The sequence below is a fragment of the Pempheris klunzingeri genome, chromosome 15 (assembly GCF_042242105.1).
Source record: "Pempheris klunzingeri isolate RE-2024b chromosome 15, fPemKlu1.hap1, whole genome shotgun sequence".
Classification (NCBI taxonomy): domain Eukaryota; kingdom Metazoa; phylum Chordata; class Actinopteri; order Acropomatiformes; family Pempheridae; genus Pempheris; species Pempheris klunzingeri.
Window position 1 is genome coordinate 13,015,307 of NC_092026.1, and position 17,952 is coordinate 13,033,258.

At 41.8% G+C, this 17,952-nt stretch overlaps 1 protein-coding gene across 1 annotated transcript; it reads right to left on the reverse strand.

The window, feature by feature from the left end:
• Window positions 1-104: 104 nt before the first annotated feature.
• Window positions 105-17,692, reverse strand: emilin2a (elastin microfibril interfacer 2a). Its single transcript, XM_070845671.1, has 9 exons — window positions 17,517-17,692; window positions 16,786-16,911; window positions 14,472-14,662; window positions 12,304-14,286; window positions 5,753-6,106; window positions 3,504-3,557; window positions 2,940-2,999; window positions 2,650-2,790; window positions 105-1,290 (listed from the first exon to the last, which is right to left on the reverse strand). Exons 1-9 carry the CDS (start codon window positions 17,660-17,662, stop codon window positions 956-958), a joined length of 3,390 nt encoding a protein of 1,129 aa, XP_070701772.1. The 5' UTR covers window positions 17,663-17,692; the 3' UTR covers window positions 105-955.
• Between the last annotated feature and the right edge of the window lie 260 nt (window positions 17,693-17,952).

Sequence of the window (17,952 nt, forward strand, 5' to 3'; positions counted from 1 at the left end):
CCAAGAAGTTCACCAGTAACCACAGGCTGGTGGAGTAGTGTTTGCTTATTTTTTAAGTAACAATACATGAATGAGGTTATTGCAGTTTAAATCGCTTTGGTAAGTATGTTTCAGTTTGTTTTATTAAACAACACAAACATGAAAGATGTATAAAAACAGTAATTCAGTGGATCGATTAACTGTTAACAGAGATCAGTATTTCTCTTCTCTCTCTTTTTTTTTTTAAAGGTTAACAGGCTGAACCGGAGGCTAAATGCACCCTGCTTCTTACAGTTTGCTGGTGGAATATTTTCTTCGTCTCAGGAGTGAAGAGAGGGGAAATTTATTTTTCATCCACACCCTCTTTACGTAATGACCCAAATGAGGTTTTTGCCCTCTAACCCAGTCTTTCTCAGTGCAGTTTCCTCCGAAGCCAGCCAAGTCTGTAACATTAATAAAAGCTTGTAGTGTTGCAATCTCTTGTATGTTTATTAACCGTTCTCTCCTGCTACAGTGGAGATTGCACAGGAAGATGAAGAGAGCTCTTCCTCAAACAGGTGATTTATGTTGGTTTACGGCCTGATCAACAATATCATATTCTGCTCATATGTTAATCATACTGTATGTCGAGTCTCTGACATGGTTTTGTTAAAATAATTACATTTGATTGTTTTTAATTTATAAACACTTATATACACAAGGCATTCACAATAGGTACAAAAAGGCAGCTTGATAATCAAATATATTAGAAACAAATTCTGTTTCTTGTATTTAGGTATATTTGGCAAATGGCTTACAAATTGTAATGTAATGACTTTTTAACTGAATTTATAACTGAGGACCTTCACACAGTGGCACTATGTGGTAAATCAGCTGCATCACAGCAAATCAGTGATTTGGCTATGGCTTCTTCAACATTTCCTCTAGTCCAACTGGGAACAAACTAGTCCTTGTTACCACCCAGCTGAGCTCTGAGCTATCTTTTGGCCTTTGGTGTGTACAGGAAGATGGCGCTGAAGGTGGAGAGGATCTCCCTGGCCTCTGTGGTGGCCAGCTGGCCTCCGGTCTTCACCAGCCCCACGCGGTCTCCTTTCCTCAGGGGCAGGATGAGGCTGAAGGACACTGAGCCCCCGCAGCCGCAGTTACCGTCGGCTGAGCCCCCGTGTTGACCGGCCACAGGCCCCGCTGAGCTCTGCAGCCTCTGGACGCTGCGATTAGACACGGACAGGACGGCCTGAACACGGTCACCCTGCTTTGCAGTCAGCAGTCCAGAAACGAGGTATCGGCCATCGTGGGGCACAGTGAAGACCCCTGTAGAGATGAGAAAAGGAGAAATGTGGGTAAGCTGTGTATTGTGAAGTAGTTTGGTGGATAGAGTCATATGTTTACTAATGCTAATTAATCCTCTGTCCTGCTCTTCATAGCCTACATGAATAACTATCAGGTTAAATAGGATAGATTCGCAATTTTTCAAGTCTTCCTTAAATCAATGGTCCCATATGAACACTGAAACAGGTTTTTTCTTTATGTAATCATTCCTCCTGTTCATATCGGCCATTCAGAGATCACTTGCCAATGCCCCTCCAGTGTAAGAGATGGGGTACAAGATCCAAAGCCCTAATTCCCTAAAAAACATTCATTCAAAAGTTTATCTAAAGCTTTTATGAGGCTTCACATTAGAGAAGTGGATATCTTCCAGAGTTTCAGCACAGCCTGAACTAAAATCCATCTGAAGCTGCTGTCTGGGTGACATGTCCCTTAGCTCAAATCTCCAAAAATCCAGGCTCATTCACATTCACATCATGTTGATGACAAAACTTATGGCCTTTTCCATACATGAACTAATTTTCAGATATGAATGACACATTTCATGACAGGCACCAGTTAAGTGATGTGTAATTTTGTAATGTATAATAATAATTTTAGCTTAGAAGGTCATTGTGAAATGATCACAATCTGTTTTGTTTTTTTTACCATGTGGGGGCAGCACAACAAACTGTAAACACCACACTGAAACCCAATTGATTCATTTTAAGTCTCTGGCCACCTGGCAACTCAAATATTCACCCTCCTTTTAGTTCTAAGGAACATTTTAGTTGTTAAATGCTCCATTATGTTCACCAGTTGCTTGCTAACTTTGTCTGTGTGACAGTGAAACCTGTAGGCCGTAAAACCAAAATAGTGAGCTGAAAGATGCTAAGCGCCCCATAGAGCTGAGAGGAACTGCGAAGATGGGTGATAATTCTGTTACTATGAGCGACCCCTTTCACAGTAAACATTTGACCCATTGTTTGCATAAAAATATTGTCTTGAGCAGCTTTAAATTCTCTTTACATGATATGATAGAATCGGCTGTACAGTAAATGAAACCATTCCACAAAAGAACTGATCCAAGTTGAGCTTGGGGAACTACTAGAGGCAAAGAAATGAATTGAATTCAAGCTGGGTGAAAGTTAACAGGCTCATTGCCGCTGACTAACTAACTAATGTCTGCATTAGCGAAGACACATTTGTGGAACAAGAAACTGAAAGCAATAGAATTACATACTGGATACATAGTGCTAACTTCGATGTTTTGTATGACTGACATGAAATAAATCGTACCTAAGAGTACATGTACAGTAACATAGTGACACTGGAACAAATATCAAATCTTTGTTGTTGTTGTACCTGTGTGAGGGTTGTAGTGTCCACCATCATTGACTAGAACTCTGTTGAAGCGAATGGCGCCAAAGTCTCCAAAGAAGAGCTGCTGTGTGAGGCCAGCAGAGAAGGAGAAGGACTCTACAAAGGCACTGTTGTCGACTGACACTGGAACGAAAAGCATGCATATGTATTCTGTACATTTCTCGCTTTTTTATGTGACCAAAAAAATTTATAATTTCTACACAAATCCGCATATTTGAGCTGATGATTTGATGATACTAAGAGATGAGAAATGGTTTCATAATGGATTTTACCTGGTGATTCAACTGGAGTTTGATGAAACAGGTTCCAGGGCACCTTTGCTGCTAAGGGAGCTACAAGATGCAAAAAAATACAGTGTTAATTGTGTATTGATTGTGTATGCCTACAGTCACAGCTGGAAGCTGAAGAGTTGACACAGATGAAAACAGAATGAAGCAGATGTTTCATTCATGAGTTTCTAGTTGTATGTTTAAAATGAACACACACAGAATTAATTTGTTAAGCATTTGTGTACTTTAGTGTCACTAATTAGCTAAAAAGAAAAACCAGATCTTTGTTTCAGTGAATGTAGCCGATATCTACTTAGGTAATACCATTTTCGTAATCATCACCAAATGTTTTACAGGGTAAAACTTTGTGATAAGTGCCTGCAGACGAGCTAAAATCCTTCCACAGTCCGCCCACACCTCCTTAAACTAAACACATCCAGTTCCCACTCCCTCACGCTCTTGGGCTACAAATTATTCACAGCTTTTCCAAATTTCTACACTTATGTAGCAGAATGACAGAGCCTGCAGATGCATGCCATGTAACTTGATAATGAACTGCTACAATACCTCGGTGGCTGGTTGATTGAGGCTTGAAAGAAGCAGGCTGCAGAGGAGGATAGCCTGCAAAAGAACCAGATGACAAACACATCATGTTTTACCATCATCTGAGGACAAGGGTTAGCGAATGCTCTTGCCAGGCACAGTCTGTTTGGTTTCCCATCTGAACATTATGGCAAAACACTGTGGGGCAGTTTCCCAGAGAAGGTATAAATAAAACAGGTTATAATCTACACTGCATAATTTTGGTTTTACAAGTGCTTTTTAAAATTATTTGATTTGGATTTAGCTGTTTTTTGTTGGTTTTTTTAGGACAATAAGATCTATACGCATATTCAGTTATTTGAAGTTTCCTCAGGGCTTTAAAATTCATTTAAACCTGGAGGCATTTGTGCAGATGGAGTTCAAAATAAAACAAACAACCATAAAGCAGAAATAAAACAAACCAATCGCAAGAACTCACAGCCCTGTAAGGAAAAGATGATGTGAAAAACGTAACCTTCAGGGATGATGAGTAATTAAAAACCTGAAGGAAACTTTGCCACTGTATGCCAAAGCCTGCAGATTTGCTTGAATGTTCATTTTGATTCACACGTGGAAGGTACCGAATGGATTTAAAGGACATGTTTCTAAACAATTTTCTCTTCCTTTGCTCCCAAGAACTTGCCATGTGGAGGTGAAAACAAAGCCTTTGTTTTGTTTGATATTTCCCCTAAACATCCTATGTGTGGTAAAGTTGATTCAGTCCAGATCTGCCTCTGTGTTGGCCTCCATGTAAAGCCTTTTTAAGTACAACATTCCTATGCATGGGTGAGAAAAAACACAAAATACACGGAGAATCAAACCTTATGGGTTTTCCATGTATCAACAGAATAGGCTCAGTTCCAGATGTTGTCACTGCTGGATAGTTTAAATGACTATAACCAATGTGACTATGAACTGACCGCACTGTTGACAGGGAGGACATACGTACTGCATATTATGTCACACATGTGGTAATGCTGGCTCGGCCAAGCGCTCCATAATGCCAGACTTATGATACCGTGTCATAAAATTTCCTCCTCATCATGGAGGTGATGACAAATTTCAGTTTCATTCATACACATTAGAAGTAAACTGTGCATTAGCATCTGGGGTAGCGCTTTAGATTACAGCCGGCAAATTGAATTTATTTGGTTTTCATTCATTATCTACACCACACAAGCACAGGGAGAACTGAAACGACCAACGGGTTCAAACCTGGAGCCTTATTTAGCATATTTGGGATATCAATAAAATAGTTACTGGACACACTGAGGCAAATACTCAGAATACTCAGAAAACTAAGATTCTTTTCTTTTTTAATGAGTTATTGAGTACCCACTTGATATTTACATGGTGCAATAATGTTATTACTGGGTAACAAGTCATGAAAAATAAGTAAACAGGTATTGATGCTGCAATGAAATTAGTTATGGTATCATTTGTTTAATAACTGATACACATACAAAAATTACTTTGGGAAATGACATTGTTTTCAAATACAGAGTATGCTTTACTATGACTATAATGTACATTAATGCTGTTGCTGTTGAACACAACATTAGGCTAAGCATAGGAAGATGTGTATGTGTCTCTGTGGCTGTGACTTTAAAAATAGTTATGCTTATGTTTTTTAAATGATCATGAATAAATGCTGGGGAGCAGTTGAACTGCTTTGGGACCCAATGAAGGATTTATCTGACAATTAAAACAGATGTTTGAGAACAAGCAAGAACAGCTGTTTTTTTGCTGTCATTTTGGTCAGATTGCAGACAGAGATGACTGACTTTGACTCACAAACAAACTTCACTGTGGTTTCTATAAAGAATAGTACTATTTATTTACTGAGTGAATATTTTACTCAGTACTTTTGGCTCCTTTTCACGTGTTATGCAAACTAAGCCTGTTGGTCTCTGGTCAGTGTCCTGTAACTATGTATTTGGTCATTTAAAAAGTACTTACATTGCATTTTATGTCTACGTCCACAAATGTGTTACTCCATTATTCCGTGTACATCTCCCCTTGAACGCACCATTAGGTACCAAAACTATGTATTTCACTTGTGTTTTCTCTATAACTTAAAGCATTGTCAAATCAGATTTTCCTCCCTAAATCTGTGTGGTCTTGAGGGAAACTAAAATGAGACTTGATGATTGAGGTTTTTGGTGTTGGAAAAGATTTATATATATGTAATTATCTATGTTTTATCTCTGTATAGATAACACAGCACTTCTCACCTGGTGCTCCAGCAAATCCTTTGACGGGCATGCTGGACGAGTCCTCAGACCCTCTCCGGACAGTCACCCTGCGGATGTACCCCGGGGGTCCTGCCTCACCCGTCTCCACCACTGGCCTTATGGGGACCAGGGGGGGAGAGGGGTGGCCTGGTTGCCGTGGGCTGATCGGCTGGCTTGGTGAGCTTATCTTGATCGTGTGCGTGTTGGGATGCACTGGTTGGCTGGGATTGTACGGCTGCCTGGGGCTGGACGGCGGTGGTGGGATGATCAGAGGGATGTGGATTTGTTTGATTCTGGCTGTGGTCTGAGGCGAATCTGGCGAAAGAGCAGGCTTCTCTGGTCTTAAGGTCATTCCTTAGAAAGAAAAAGAAAAAGACAGTGGTAAATATATCAGTTTATTTTCTAACCCAATGATACGTGTTATCATCAAGTATAAAAACCTTCTGGTCACAACAAATTAATTTGAAAGTTATAGAAAATGCTTTTCCATAAGCCTTCAATTTACTTTTTTATTTATAAATCCCACTTCCTCTCTCACACGCAGACCATGTCCCTGCCTTCTCTAGTGAATTCTCCTTTAACGACATATATTCTGATGACAGGCCAAATTAGACCTGGCTTTCACAGCACCTCTGAGCTTTTTTTTTTTGACTGGTACCATTATTACCCTTCATAAAAACAAAGCAGGTGGTTGGTGTGAGTTTTAGTCAACGAGAACCACCTGAATGGAGACCAGCTGGCTGCTTGCCAGAGCCCCTGAGGGCACAGACATCAGCTGGGCCTCTGAGCTGAGCGTAGAAATGCTGTGAGCGTTCTGGGGACGAATAACAAAAATAATTACAGTACCTGCTTTGTGTCAGCCCCTTCCCTAAACCAGTCAGACAGATCATGTCATGTTGCATTTAAGATTTGCGGAAGGGGTGTCTATGTACGTTAAATGGCATGTTTGATGCTTCGTGTATCTGTGCCTGTTGTCTCATCTAAGCCTTGTGGGCGTAAATGGAATAAATGTAACAAGCCATTCAGCCAAAGACACTTACTGTACATCAAGGAAATTACCCCTTATTTCAAATGATTATACACATGGGCAAAAAAGGTCAAATCTAAGTGAGGAAGCTCTCAAAGAATACAAACAACAATGATTCCGCAGGGAGAATAAACACATGATGTATGATCTATATATGATCTAGTACAGTGTTTCCCATTCCCATGTTTTAGATGTTTCCCCGCTTCAGCACACCCATTGATTCAAATGAATGAGTCAATATCAGGCTTCTGCAGAGCTTGACAGCAAATTGATTGTTTGAATCAGGTCTCTTGGAGCATGGAGACATCTAAAACAGGCAGAGCAGTGGTCCTGTAGGACCAGGATTGATTGGGAAACACTCATCTGTTATATACAGAATTTTGAGATAACTGCGAACTCACATGGATGTTAATTCTTAACAAAGCCATCAATATCAAAAGCTTCAGTACATTAAGAGGTTGCGGTGGTGAAAAGTGCTGCAGCAGCAAACAGCGCTGATATGAAGGTATAGGCAGTGTGAAATTAAGAGGTGTCATGTTATAAAGGCCACTGTGTACATCTCTATGGCTCTGATTGGATGTTCCTGGTCTGCTGGTAGATACTCAGCTGTGGCAACAATAGGCCATACATGCTGAAGCATGAACAAAACAGCTGATAGCCGACCAGCTGATGCCTCGTCAGTGTTTTGCCTAAACCAGCAAAATACTCTATTTACAACAAGACTAATTCTACAGCCTTGCTAGTAGCTTTGTGAGGCTGGACACAGCAGTAATCTGAGCTAAATGCTAACGTGGCACCGTGCTCACAATGGCAATGTCAACATGACCAACAGCGTGGTTTAGTATGTAAGTTTGTGTCGGCAAAAGGTAAAGATGAAGAATACTGCTGACTGTAAATAACGCAGATTTCATTATGGCCAAAATTTGGCTATGCTTAGTTGACCCCAGGCACAATGTTACATACATTTTAGTGAGAAACACTCAACGTAAACATAACTGTGTTTTATTACAAGCAACTCCGCAGGAAACTTTGGCAAAATGATCTAAAATCAGGGTCCAAAATCTAGCTTTTTCTGGAGCTTTTAACCGTGAGTTTGCCTTGCAACTAATGTTGTTTCCTCTACCTTCATCTGCTGATGATGACCACAAAATTCAGCTGAAAGCTCTGGAACAAAGATAGTCAGTGGAGCTTAATTTGAGATCATTTTGTCAAGTTACTTTTTCCAAGGCCAATTATGACCATTCACGCTCAAATCCACAGTGCACCACTAAATTACTTTTTAGCACCCTGAAACTAAAATAATAATTATAATGGCTCTAATTTCTGCCACAGCAAATAATATTACAATGAATTAAAAGTTAATTCAGCCGTACATTCAGTCTTGCACTGAGGGAAGGGTGATCAATCTACCTGAAAGCCTTTGTATTACATTAGAGTCTGCCTGTTACTCTAGGTTATGAAAGTGATCAGCCACTCTGTTCTTATCAAATAAAACATTATCAACCATCAACAAAATTCCTCCTTCTTACTGCCAATGATGCCACAAGCCACTCAGAAACCACATGTATAATTAAAAACAAATTAAACCCAGCAATCATGTTGCACTGAGATAATCAGAAATCTCTCCTTCATTTCCTCCCTATGCCTCCTTCAGGACGCCGGTTGCCTGAGTGCATATTTCCCATGAGCTCTCAGCCTGTGTCTCACTAAGGGGGCAACCGCAAAGTCGACAAACAGAAAGGCGCACACCATGAGCATCACCAAAACCAGATGTTACTGCTTACATGCAGATTGAGACATTGCAGGGGGAGGGATGCTTTAGTCACTTCCACATATTCGGGTGACAGTGTGTGAGTGTTCACAAGTGTCTGTAAGCGTCAAGGAGTATTGGAGCAGACAAGCTGATCGCGCGATGGAAAATGGTGTCAAGGTTCACAGAGCAGGGTGTGGTGGTCACACGCACATACAATAATACATCACTCACACTCTGACGTCCGTTTTTCTTTATGCTTTTCTGGCTATGCACATGGACAACATTTCATCCTCCGCCCCATTTTCCTCCAGTGATATAACTGATGAGGTTCAAGTTCTGCACTGCATGGCATACCTCAGGGACTCCAATTGTATATCTGGGTCCATTCTCCTCTGAAGACTTCCAGATGGGCTCCCAGTTCAGGGATGGAAACACCTCACCTCGCAGCTTCAGAAATCTCTCTGGGGAAGCTGCTGCAGTCAAAGCACCCCTTCAAAGTTCTGGTGCTGACTAACTATATACAGTGTGTGTCTGTGGTGGTGTCGAATACAATTTTCCATTCTTTCGCAACAGCCAACCTTTGACTTCAAAAAGCCTTTGATATCTTGTTTTTTTTTTTTTTGTTTTCCTTCATCATGGCAGACAGTTAATCTTATGGCCTGTCTCTCCAATATAAAGTCAGAATGATCAATTGCAAAGCATTGATCCATAAAATCAAAGCCTTCATTTTATCCTTAATGCAACTGCTTTTCTTTTTTTCTCTGAAGGCCTCGCGTGTCGATAGATACTTACAGGACAGGGTGGAGGGAGAGGAGAAAAAGAAGTCCTCTGGCATTCTTGGAAGGACAAATTGGAAGAAAAAAACTGGGACAGAAGGAGAGAGCAATTCAGAGATAAGAGAGAGGGAAAGTAACGACAGGGAAGTGATTTGAGCTGGACTGGGATCACCTCCAAAATAAGGAGGAGTAGAAAGAAAAAACAGCTTGAGAATCGAATGAGAAAATTCAGAACAAGAAGGTTGATTAGTCACCATATGAATGAGGAACAGCATGCTCAAGCTCTTTGAAAACAAGCATTTTCCATATCTCTTCATTTCCCAATAACACTTTGCACCCCTTAAGACATAAAGCCTCTCGCTTAATTTTAAAATAACTTTCATACGTGGGTGCTCTAATTTTAAATGACGCAACAGAGTTATTGCTGCACAGCCTCAACTCCCTATCGGAAAGAAAACAGCCAGAAACAAACACACAATCTGTAGAGGCAGATCTCTGCTGCTGCAGCTGCTGTGGGCAAAGCACTGCCAACATTTTGCAACTGAAGTCACACAATTCTATTCAGGAGTCACACTGGGTGAGGGCAACGCTATTCCAGTTAATCTTTCAGTTATGTTATTACAACACCTCATCTGTTCGCAGCCTCCTTAGGGTTTTCATATGACCGAGTGGAGAATATGAGCTCAAACAGAGAGGAAATTTTTCAGTAGGCTCTCAACCACCAACATCACCACACCCACAGAGCTGGGATTTTACATGGAAACGTTTATCTCTATTAAGAGTATTTCTCTCGTTCCTGAGCTTGAGGAAAGCACTAAATCTTTGTGCTACCCCGGCCACACAGTCCGACTCCCTCTCTCGTGGGATTCACTATAAGCCTATGAGCACAAAGTGGGAGAATATCATCATAGTTGTCCTTAAAGGAAAAGATCAACATTTTGGAAAACAGGTTCATTCAGTTAGATGGTCAGACTGAAACCCATCTCATATTTGTACAGTAAATATGAAGCTACCACCAGCAGCCCGCTAACTTAGCTTAGCACAAAGACTGTAAGCAGGAGGACACGGCTGCCGTGGCTCGCTCCAAAGGTAACCAGATCCACCTGCAAACACCTCTTAACCTCACTAGTTAAAAAGGTGTAGCTCATACATCTATGCATCCATACATACATCCCATAAATATATGACAAACTAAAGGTAGTCTCTGTGTCTCATAACCCCCACCCCATCTTGACATTTTTTCTCACGTCATTCTTATACAGATTAGACAAGCATCAAAATAAAACCAGCTATTTTCTTGATTAGAGGTGCTGGAAGGCATATTTTGTGAGCCAATTAGTCAGGCTAGCTGTCTACGTCTGTTTCCATCCTTCATGCTAAGATAAGTTAGCTGCCACTGGCATCACACATAGAATAAAGAAATGTAAATGGTATCAATCTTCTCAGCTAAGTCTCAGTAAGAAAGCAAATAATCAAATTTCCCAAAATGTCAAACTTTCCCTTTAATTGTGCTCACTCAGATCAATAAATGCTTGAACCAGTAAACAGCTAATAGTCATTAAGTAGGAGCCCTGACAAACATGTTTCACAATCCTGCAGCACTTTTGTCTGATATAATGCTGGGCAGAGGTACAGTGTAATGTCATGTGTTCAGTAATGAAATCACATATCAAAGTTTGGAAATAACAGGCCATATTTGGCAAAGAGTGAAACGGAATCCAAAATGCTTTCACACTCTTCATCTAGCTACACCACAAGCGTTAATCTCCCAGATCCCTATCATACCATTGTTTTGGATCATGGTTTAAGAAAGGGAGGCACCAGTGATGGGGCCCCAGTCATGACATCACAGCTGAGGGTAGTCGAAGCATCTGGTCCTGGGTGTGGAGTCCTGCTTCTCCCTGCTCCATCAAGACTGGCTCCAGCAGTGAGTCAGGGCCCTTAATGAAGACCAGACTCCACACATTAGGCTGAGGTCACTCTACGGGAATCTCTGGAGGTTGGTATGTGTACATGTGTAGGGAGAAATAGAGGGAGGGAGGTGTATTGTCTATGAGCAGTGTGTGTGTGTGTGCATACTGAGAGACCGGGAACAGATACCGAGGTCTGCAGTTTTGTGGTATGGGTAAAAAAGCTATGTCATGGTGTGATGAGGAGGACCTCAACATGCTCATAAAGGGAGTGGGAAAAATGGAAAAGTCTGCTTGGGTGTTCTTACATTTACATAAAGGAGCACTGAGACACAAAACAGTGAGAGTAAATCATCAGAGTAGTTGGAGGGGCAGAGATTGGCATGTAATAACCTTTAAAGATTCTATTAACCTATCCTATTCCTTGTATAAAATCTGGGGAATTCTTAGGACAACATGAATCTAAGTCACAGGAAGTTTCCAATGTGGGCCTCTGCCTCAGTGCTGGGACATATTGAATGACATACTCAAGGCGATCAAGGGAGGCCCAGTGAACTCTTGTCCTCGCACTCCGGGAAATACCCTGTGGCACTTCATGGGATATGATCCTTCTCTCCAAGCCTCCATGTAAACCAAGCAGGCAGAATGCATTATATGGGGGATTATCGTCAGGAAAAGTTTGTGTTTACACAGATGTTAATCACACTTGATAAACTCATATGTTGGAGGTTAGAGAGGAAGCTGCTAAGGAGTGTGTTTAGTCAGTATTTTTGGCTGACTGCAGTAATGTGGGAATCCGTGGATTTTTAGGCAGTGAAATTGTGCCATGACCTCTGTCTCATTACTGTTGTACAATATATCTTTGAAAGGTTTGACGTTTCAGAAAAATTTGCTTATTTGCCTTTTTGCTGAGAGTTAAATGGGATTCAATATGAAGCTACATCCAGCACTCGGTTAGAAACCACCATCAACACCCCATTGAAAGCCATAAGGAGGCCCTTAATAATTCCTGTCATTTCCTTCTTAGGACATATCCACACATGGGCAATGATGCCATCAGACCATCACCAAACCAACCAACTCACCTGGCTCTTTGGCAGCGACGTCTCTCAAAACATGTTTGGCCATCGCAGACAGCTGTGTCTGGAACTTCTGCAGGGAATTCTGCAGTGCAAAGATATCTGTGCCGTGTTTTCCGCTGGTGACGTTCATCCTGTGCACGCAGTCCCGCAGACCACCAACATGTCTCTCCAGTCCATCCTTCAGCTCTTTGATATTGGCAGAAACCCCATCTAACCTTCCACACACCTTTTCAAGTCTGGTTACACGTCCATCCACAACAGAAAATCCATCAGAAACACCCTGTGTGTTCTGTTTACACTGACTCAATTCAGATGACACCTGTTTACTGAGAGTATCAAGCCTGTTCTTCAGCTCCTCCACCTGCTGCCTGGTGTTGTCGGCCCTGCCACTGGGCACTGCAACCACTGATGCCCAGTTGTCCCGTGCTTGACTCCCAGTGCCACTCTGCCCTGCATGGCAGCAAGTTGAGTTTATTCTGTGCATATCCTGGTTGTGTTTGCTTAAGGAGTCACTAAAACCAGTAACGGCGCCAGCCAGACCAAGCACATTATCTTGGAGATTGATCAGTCCCTTCTGGAAGTCCTCCATTGTCTGAGCCCGTCTCTCATTTCCGACTGACAATCCTTTAACAAAGTCTTCCAGTTGCCTAAGCTTGTCTGTGTGGACGCTGACATCTGTGTGAATGGCGTCCAAGTCATTCCTATACCGACTCAGGTCCTTCAAAATGCTTTCTAGACCTTTAGGAATGGATGATGAACTCGCTGCACCTACAGTCACTCCTGAGCCTGAACATCCTGCAGAGCACAACTCTCCGACAGCATTGACCTTGTCATCCAAACCTTGGAGGAGGTACTTATTGTTGTTGACTTGTGCCTGGATGGCATCCATGGAGTTGCTAAACATCCCAGGGAAGGAGCTGTTGCTCATTTCCACCAGCATGTTTGTAAATTGGTCCTCCATGGTGTTTAAACGCTCATCCAGAAGCTGCCTAAGTGCTGTGACTTCGTCAGCAATTGTACGGGTCAGCTTCTCTTCTATGTAGAAACAGTGAGTCTCTGCATTTTGCTCTGTGATATTAATACGTGCCTCCAGCTCTTCAATCAGTAGGCCAAAATCATTGTCTTCTGGAGGTGCAGATAGGAGAGCAAGCTCGTTGTCAATGCGGACATTCAGGATGCGGTGAGCCTCTGCAACACGATCAATCTCACGCCACAGGTCTTTGTGGTCGCCATGATCTTCTTCCCCTTTGGATGGATCTGTCTGCCTTTGTGTTCGTATGGGTCCATCTGCAGCAGCCATGTCCAGCCGTAGTGCACGCATCTCCTTTCTCAAATCAGCCTCCTTGGTATCCACCAGCTTGGTCAGGCTGACCAAACCTTGGTCACTCTTGTCTTCGCAGGTCTTCTGCATGGTTTGGATCTTGTCATTGCAGGAGCCTTGTAGCTTGGTCATCTGTTCCTCCACACTTTGGTCCAGCTCCTTCTTCAGCTTTTCAAATTTTCCATCAATGTAGGTCTGTATAACGTCAAACTCTGCTATGGCAGGAGCCTGAGATTGAGAGGCATCCATCAGGACACGGATCTGTCCCTCATGATTTGTCACGGTTCCTCTTAAATCTTCCAAAGCTTCATCCTTGCTTTTCAGTGCATTGTTGATATCATCCAACCGGCCCACTATTTTTTCTATAGCCTTGTCTCCACCACTCCCACCTCTGGTAGCCTGGTGACCATCCAGGACTGCTGGGCTTTCCTCTGTGCCTGCAGCTGTAGCACTGTCCGGCGGACGCATGTTGTTGAGAAGTGTCACCAGCATCTTCTTTGTGTCCTCCTGCAGATCTGTGCGAAGGTTGGCAGTTAACCCTGTCAAAGCGGACTGGAGATCCAAGACTGTCTGAGACAGGCGCTTCACTTCATCTTCCAGAAGATGCACCTTATCTGTCCCTGCGTGCCTCGTCTCATGATGCCCTGTCTCTCTCCGCTCTGGCCCTGTGATCAGAGAATACGGTAACTGGTTTTAATGACAACTACAAACAAATCATTATCTCCTCTTTAAGCAGAAAGCTACTAAGAAAGCTTGATTTACTGGTATTTAGTACTATTTACATACATGAACAGATATTTAGCATAAATCAGCAAAAACAACTAAAGTAGAACAGAAAATGATGTCTTACTTTGTGTGTGTCTGGTTGTATATCCAGGATTTGGTGGGAGGTAAGGCTGTATTCCCTGAACCGTCTGTCGGTCTGGAGGTGGTTTTAAATCTTTACAGTCCGGACCTTGGTGACCAGGACAGCATCTCCACTCCAACTCTGTGACTGTCTTGTAAGCAATCTTGTATGTGGGTCGAAAACGATTTTGGTATCTGTAAAAAAAAGAGCAGCGTAATCGAGATGTTTTTTAAAAACCTCAAGCGAACATGAACAGCAAATTTGGAACAACTCAGCTCTATTACACCATGTGCAAGTTTGTGTTGTGTTGTTTGTGTCTTTTGTGAAAACATATTTTGTTGACTCCTGCAATCACTAAAATCACTTTCGGACATCTTTGAGCTTCTCTACTGTTCACCATTACATGAGAATTTCAGCTTTGTGTCCAAGGGAAACAGTTTCAGAAACAATAGATGACATCACATCCCTGAAGGCAGAGGTCACGTCACGCAGAACATCTGGAAAGTTGATGACTGAAACAATCATCTTTGCACATTTCCTAACTGCCACCCTCATTGATAACACTGCTCTAACTTGACAAATAGAAGAATGGAAACTGAGAACCTGTGGGACAACAATGCTCAACATTATGGCTTTAATCAACTATGTAAACTCTCTCATTTCCAAATCTCATTTTAACACCAGATTATGTGAAGCCAACGCACCATGTCATATCTTAGAAATGGAAAAACCCAAGGTGTCTATTCTCAATGCCAGATCTTGCTTTACACAGAAATGTGGAAATGTGCTGCTGTGACTGAAAAATGATCCGTTTCCAGGGAACTTTTCCACAACACAGTGGCTCTTGCGCTTGTGTTTGTGTAAGTGGATCACAAAGCAAAACCACAGATAGCATGACCATGATTCAGACAGCAATATATTCAATTGCAAACAAACATCTTCCAGTACAGAATTAATGACAACTGTTACTCAACATTTACTGTTGTAGATCCTCCCGTTTACAACAACCAGTCACTCACAAGGGGATCAGATTGCTTTGTTTGTCTTAAAAGTTTTGTGTACTCACACAACCTTAAACCAAATTATGTATTTCATGCACATTATTGATTACCAAATAGAAATTAGATTAGGATATAGTGTGTTCTACAGCAGGCACATCTTAAAATATACACAAATTTGTACTGCATCTTTAAAGATTTGGATATCACATTTTTAAAGCATTTTTAACTGATGATCAAAAATCTTATGCGCTGCTCACAACTGTTTATCTGCCTGAACATTGATTCAGCCAGAAAGTGAAAGCAGCATCTGAATTCAACTTGGATGAGGTTCCTTTTCAGTACAGTTTCCAAATGAAGTGATAACAAGCGTCATCATAACATAATTATGATGACTCAACAATACATCAAGTTATGTTATATTGAGGACCATATATGTACCAATGACAAATCAACAGCTGTGGACCATCTGTAAATGCTTCTGTATGATAACACATATGTGAGCACTAGGTGAAACTGTTGTGCAGTGTTATAAAAAAGATATGTCGAGCTGTTCTGGGGGTGTAAATAATTTGACTTAATGAAAAATGAATGCATGGAGCCAAAGAAACACAAAGTTAGCAAAGTGGTAAAAAGCAAAAGTGAACTCTGGCCTGAATATAAATAAATACTGAAAATAAAGGCCAATATCTAACTAAATTCTGGCTGTTACATTAATCATCTTGGAAGGTCAGCAGTCTCCTATTGCCCACTTAGATACCTATGTACCCAAATCTGTTATACAAAGGTTATTTATCCGTGGTGTATGATGATTTTCATCTGTTGCTAGGTCTAATAACCTCAAGGTTGACCCCGAACACCACAAGCATGTTAAGAGAGTCACTAAATTTTAGACATTGTTCACAGTCTATTAGTATAATTTGGCTGTTTTTTTTTTTAGGATGGTATAATATGAGGCAAGTGTCATCATATGTATCTGGGAAGCTAATTAGATTAAATGATTATGCACTTTCCCAAAGTGAGGTGTGTCCACAGGTGATCACTGGATCACTGGCTGTTAATACCAATTCACAATTTGGAGGGCCAATCCAGGTAACCATTTTATTGCCCTCAAGCATTAAGGAGTTAGTTCTTGTCCTCATTAGTCTGTTCAGTGGGCTTTTTAAATTGCTAGACATGCTTTTGGTTCTGCCGAATGGTGTGAATATTTTCTGCCTGGAGGTCTCTCTTGGAGAAGTATTTTCTATCAGGGCTCCAGTCCATCTCATACATCTAATCATGCACCCTTAACCCCTTCCCCTCGCTCCCCGGATGCTCACGTCACTTGCGGCTGGCAGTCGGGCTGGTAGGCTGGGCAGGGGCCCACTATGGGCTCCTGGAAGCTCTCCACACTCCCCTGCACGGCGCAGCTCACGTTCTTGCGCACCACATAGGCACACCAGTTCCTGGGGATAGAGACGGGAATAAACAAGAGCTTCGGGATATACATGTATGCACCAAGAACAGTAAGAAATATTGCAAGAGAATACTGTTCAGAAGCAATGGGGTTAGTCTTTAGAGATTTGGATAATGAAAACATCACAATTAGACGATTATGCTTAACTGGGCTTTCACAGAAAGTTTCGTTTCAGTGGGATTTCCTCTGCTAGTCTATTTTAGTTTATCAGGCACGAGTTGCCTAATGGTCTCTGGCAGATGAGAGATTGGAGTAATCACTCACATTCCAGCGTTTATCAGGATCTTATCACCTTTGACGACACTGGCAAAGCTGAGCCAAATTTAGTCACAAGCTGATAAAAAGTGCGGAGAATATTAACAGGCTGCATATGACCATAAGAGGCTAAATCGCCGATCTGAGGTCATTCCGATCAATGAGAAGTTTGGGCGTCATCGCATTTTTATTGGCAAGCGCTCAAGAAAAGCGCACAGCTTCCACCTTTTGGAAAAGTGGGTTTAAGGAAATGCCGCTGTTCAACTGGTTGTTAAGCTTTCAGTAAAAGCAGAAAGGTCATATAGGTTCGCCACACATATATAAAACCCCGTTACTTACCTATTTCTGTGTCTGTGCACCACTCCATTGTATGCAGACCCATGGAACAAGTCGTAAGAGGAGGGAGACCCGTAAGTGAGCTGAAAGTTCAACAACAGTGTGAAAACTGTCCACCGCCAGTCCATCTCCCCATTCCTGCAGTTCATACTTAGCAGATGCCTTAAAATAAATATTCCTAAAACAGAAAAAGAGGGCTAGTCTGTTATTATCATGCGTGCTGTTCCTAGACACCACAGTCACATTGCCCCAGCGACTGATCCAACTCCAATAAGTCAAGTTTGGGGAAGTCCACACTCACTGCAGCTCCCTTGGAGTGACGTTTAGGGCCAATACACTCCTCCCAAATAGTCAGATGAGAGAGAGAAAAACTTCCCCCAACATTTACAGGCCAAGAGGTGTTTCTGTTTGTGGTCATGTTTTCCTTTAATTAAGTTAT